This window comes from Porites lutea, chromosome 7, assembly GCF_958299795.1.
Source record: "Porites lutea chromosome 7, jaPorLute2.1, whole genome shotgun sequence".
NCBI lineage: Eukaryota > Metazoa > Cnidaria > Anthozoa > Scleractinia > Poritidae > Porites > Porites lutea.
The window spans coordinates 6710660-6715810 of NC_133207.1; the positions used below are offsets into that span (position 1 = coordinate 6710660).

Below are 5151 nucleotides of genomic sequence, written 5' to 3' on the forward strand. Positions count from 1 at the left end.
GACTTTTCCAGCAGTCAGTTATCGCACTTTTTAGTTCTTTGTTTATAATTGTTTAGTTACGCACATCGCCTCCTTTTATTCGAATTCACTTCAAAACCCTAAGATTGGTATGTTTAATTAGCTCCTTTTATAAAGCCTTTATGCAGTTTTTATTCCGCTCGATTGAATTATTAATCTTTTAAAGTAAATATTCAGACGAAGAAAACCTTTGCTGTATTTTCTTTCCTGTGCCTTTTAATTTCGTCAATTGTTTTATCCTTGTTTGACACTCAGATAAAGAACTGTCTAGCAAGACACACAAACTTTTCTTCATTCTTAAAGAGAGCAGTAAGTGCCATAATATATTAAAATTACCGAGCTAAAAATCATGATGTTTTGTTTTGGTTTGCAATCGATCGCGCGCTTCATCAACACGAACGCGTCCTACTTTTATAACTGCACATAGGTTGGAGAGTGCAGGAAAAATTTTCTGAAACTTTGAAATCTCAGTTGGAAAAAAATAATAATGTTCTTCACCGGCCTAGGTCGGTCCGTATTGGGAGAAATTGTGCCCTCGGTCTGAGTACCGGTCTGGGTATTCAAGACCTCGGGCACAGTTTCTCCCAATACGGACCTACCAGCCGGTGAATAACATATATTTATCATACATATAAAAGAATATATGAAAGAGTTTTACTGTTAACTGTAAGACGTGAACACATCTGAGCAAAAAGGTAATAATGGCTGGTTGGAGTCGAGTACAAACTGGGAACTGTATTGACTTAGAAGAATATGTCATACTAAAACTTCTAACAACGTCTAAAACGTCTAAACGATTTCGTATTTTATTGATTCTATTCATATCTTTTATTGCACATATCTCGCCTTTTATTGACCACATTCAAATTTTTATTTAAATATACTTTTTATTATTTTATTAACATTTTTTACACAGCCCCATAAGCTATATTAGCTTTAAAACCCACCATGTTTTAATAAAAGATGTTGTTGTTGTTGTTGTCAATAATTAATATCAACTATATGGTACATAACCTAAAGAAGAGCTGAGCGACAGTTTACAAACAACATTACTGTCAGAACGGAGGCCAGAAAAAACCTGCTGGAAAAAACCCAGTGGGAAAAAATTAAGGCAGGAAATCTGGGTAGGAACCATGGCTCAAGCTCTTAAAGGCCCATCCTACGAAGGCTAAAATGTACAGATATGCAAAGATGAGAGACATTTCTATTGAAACAAGGTACAACTGTAAGATAAATTTCTAAAAATGATACTACATTAATAAAAGAAGGAATGCAACTACAATTATATGCCTAGAATCCTTTCACACACGACAAGCATTCTGTATATACAATTTGTATAGCATTCCAGTACTTCAATGGACTCAAATGTCACTCCTCTTGTTCTGCAAAAATATTCCTTTGTAGCTAAATTTTGTTCACTCAAACACTGGAAATTGTATTTTGACTGGTGATATGGCCATTACTTTGTTTGATATAATAACCCAAGGCCAAATAAACATGGATAACAATATCCAAGTTGACAAAAAACAAACAAACAAACAAAAAAAGTCAACTGACATGATGATTACCTACCAGGTATAAATGTACAAACATGTAAGATGCAACCACCACCACCCACACCCCAAAGCCACAAAAAGAAGATTAATCTGTGTCTCTCTGCCTTTAGCAGATGATTTCAAATGGACATCTCAGTGACACACTTACGCCACAAGAGCTTTCTATAGAGTCTAACTAGAGTTGACAAGGTGTAACCTGGCTATTAATAATTAGTAAAATCCAAGTAGTAGTCTATTATCAATGCTGCATTCTGATTGGTTGAGCTACTACTAGGCTATAAGTTAAAGCCCACTAGTAGCCAAAAGCGGTGGCTTTTTGGCAGCAAAAAAGTATTTAAGTGTAGCGTTATCTTGCTAAAGTTGTTTTGTCCCGATATTTTTGGCAAACTAGTTGGATTTTACTAAAACAATTGTTATTATTCCTCTCGCCCTCATGGCCCCTGAGTCAACAGCCTCATGGGCTATCGACCCAGATCCAATTCGGGCTTGAGGAAGAATTGTTCAATGGTGAATGCTGCAATAATTACTACTCAACTGAAGAGGCAAACATCATTTATTTGCACAGACCGGGAGTCAGCATCTACCATATATATTTGGAGAAATAGGGAAAGGTCATTAGCTGCAAAACTCAACTGAATTCACAACATGTGAAAATCAGGAGTCAGCTAAAAGCCACCTATCCCTTCTATCTTCTCAGAATTGAAAACTCCGTATGAGACAGAGCATCAAACAGACAGGGTCAGCAGAAAATCCACGAAAAAAATGTTACTTCTCATCAGCTGGACAAAAACATCTTCTGAGCAAACATTATGTATTTGAATGCATGCAGTTGTGTCTTGGCACATTAGACGTGTAGGAGTTTTAAACTTTACTTTCTCAGTCCCAGAACGGAAACAGCACCTGTTGTTGAAAAATGACAAGAAATATAATATTACTGGAATATAAAACAAATACTTAAAACAAAGCAAGAAAGAAATACAGTCCATCCAAACTTTGAGGCTATTAATATAAGCAAAAATCTCTATGTAAACACTTTTTAAAGAAAGCGATAAGATTTCAAGGCTACTGGCCCACCTTAAATCAATGGCAAAACTGGGCAGCTGCAACTTTGATTCCACCTGAAACTTGAAGGAAATACCACTCTCTTTTAAAATTTCCATTCTGACCACAGCAGCATGAGCTTCAAACAATGGGCTACAGATGGGCAATACCACATCGCCTTCTATTTTCCATGACCCACCAAAGGAAATACCATTTAAGCCTGCATCAGAAGCCTAAAAAGATAAAAAAGGTGCACAACATGTATTAGAAAAAAAGGAAAATAAACTTTAAAGAATGAAATAGATGAATGACTAAATAACTAGAAAATTTGAGTGAATGGAAACTCCAACAACTCTTTTCTTAACAATAATATAATGAAAATAAATATAAATATAACAAACTACATTACACACACCCAAAGATTATACAACATCTAAAAAAAGATTATACAACATCTCAAAATAAGAAATAGTTATAGTATGGCAATTCTTGAGATTTGTAAGTATATTCTAGAAGAAAGAAGATGCTTCAAGACTAATTAGTATTAAACTTCACATTTCACTATAGAAAAAAAATTACTTAAAGCGTATGCTCCTGATAGACGAGCGGCTAGCAGCAATTTAACATGTTCTCCAGGATCTGCCTTTGCTAAAGAGTGAACCTTTGTGCATCCTACAGTGTACATTGGACATGGCCGGCCCTCCTTGTTACATGAAAATGCCAAGTGTGACAACATCTTGCACCTAGTTGAGAATCACAACACAAAGTACATTGTTTCTAGAAATTTGTAATGAATATTCTAGTTCTTGATCAGACATGAAAAATATTTCTTTCAATACATTAAGAAAGAGGGAGGGGTACTAGCCTGTGCAGCAAGCAGGCACTGGTACTAATTACTACTTTTTGTAATCTCTTCTGGGGCCAACAACCACAAACTATTTCACGTCACCCCTAACTTATGATATACAGGGTTACCTTATCCGTAAACAATGAATGAACAATGCAAATGTACCTCGAAACTTCAACGCCACAGTCATTTGGGCAAGATACAAGTTTGCCAATGCACTCTTCATCATGGGCTGACAGATCACTGTGTGGGATGTCTCGAGCACAGGACAGGCAACTAACTGTCCTATGCGGGCAAACAAGGAGGTGCTGAGCAATCTCACGCTGATATGCCCGAAAAATACAGCCCCTGACTTTAAATTTGCATTCCACAACATTCATATCGCAGGAAGGGAGATGTTGCTCTACAGCAGATGCTAAGCCTGTCCAGCTGCATCCTCCTGGAAGAGAGACTGTTGATGGGCATTTCATCAGCTTTCGACCAATAGAACCTTCCACAGCTAGATTTCTAACCAACGGTCGATCAAGAGTAGACCTGTCCACAGGGCAATGGGTGTTGACTTGCTGCCATTGTGTAATGCAGTCTTTGCAAAATGAATGGCCATCTTGGCAGGTCATGGGCTGCTTGAAAACTCCATGGCTGAACAATGAATATAAGGCACATGCGTTAAAATAACCAAATAAATTGAATCCTCTCAAGTACTTCAAGATATATTTCACAGTCAAATACATTCTACCCAGAATACAAGTATTTGCATTTCACAGTCGGTATTCTACTATTGTATTTGGGCTTTTCTCAGTCGCTGTCGCAATATTACCCCATCTTTGTGTAGTTTTTATTATCTGAGGAGGATGAATCGTTGCGTGACTAGTACACGACACAAAGAACGAGTGTTTAATCGACACAGCGCAACTAGTGGCAAAACCGACGTTAAAAACCACCTTAACTAATAAACTAAACTGGTGTAAATGCAATGGAAAATAAACTATGAAGTATGATCCTCTGTATATTCCTACCATATACTGCAGATGAATTCATCGTCAACAGAGTGAAGAAACAGCTCACGTGCGAAACCATACATGATGCAGCGGCAGCGAAAAAAACCTATCTAGGAAAGATAAAAACACGACAAAATCAAAGTAAACGCTAATAATTAACGTGAAAAGTAACAAAGGCGATTCACCAGACTACAATATAAATTAAAATGACAGCGGACAATGAAAAAACACCGCAGAGATAAAGGAAGAACAGAACAGTCTCAGTAAAATCCCCGGACCTGAGAGATCTGGGGACGACGACCCACTAACTCCCACACAGGGTAGGGTAGGAGAGAAAAGAAAACCAGGCAAATGCATTTCGAAAAGATCATCTTACCTTATATAGCCATGGCAACGGGCATATTTCGATGATTGGATTTCATGGTATTGGTATCTAGTTTCATGGCATTTGTATTTCATTTCGTTGTATTTCGTTACATTTTATGAATTTCGTTACGTTTCGTTTTATGTCATCGAAAAGGGATTTTGCTACAGATGGCGCGCCATACGACTCTTGCCGGTATTTCGTCTTTATTAAAAGATTCCGTCAAGGCAATTCGTTTGTTTCACCATATATACAGACACACTGTAAGTGCATCGCGATGTTTTGACTGCCCACTGTGAAAGGTTTCTCCGTAGAAATCGGCTCGAA

The 5151-nt window shown here is 37.3% G+C and overlaps 1 protein-coding gene across 1 annotated transcript; it reads right to left on the reverse strand.

The window, feature by feature from the left end:
* Window positions 1-885: 885 nt before the first annotated feature.
* Window positions 886-4680, reverse strand: LOC140944021 (TNF receptor-associated factor 5-like). Its single transcript, XM_073393127.1, has 5 exons — window positions 4479-4680; window positions 3628-4101; window positions 3199-3358; window positions 2649-2848; window positions 886-2474 (listed from the first exon to the last, which is right to left on the reverse strand). Exons 1-5 carry the CDS (start codon window positions 4541-4543, stop codon window positions 2300-2302), a joined length of 1074 nt encoding a protein of 357 aa, XP_073249228.1. The 5' UTR covers window positions 4544-4680; the 3' UTR covers window positions 886-2299.
* Window positions 4681-5151: the final 471 nt, after the last annotated feature.

What these genes read in the sequence shown, in the direction of transcription:
- LOC140944021 (XM_073393127.1), bottom strand. Translation starts at nt 4,543, where the DNA reads ATGTATGGTTTCGCACGTGAGCTGTTTCTTCACTCTGTTGACGATGAA. An exon ending in GAATTCATCTGCAGTATATG is followed by an intron (nt 4,102 to 4,478) that starts GTAGGAATATAC and finishes TTCATTGTTCAG; the next exon opens with CCATGGAGTTTTCAAGCAGC. An exon ending in TGTGGCGTTGAAGTTTCGAG is followed by an intron (nt 3,359 to 3,627) that starts GTACATTTGCAT and finishes ATTCTCAACTAG; the next exon opens with GTGCAAGATGTTGTCACACT.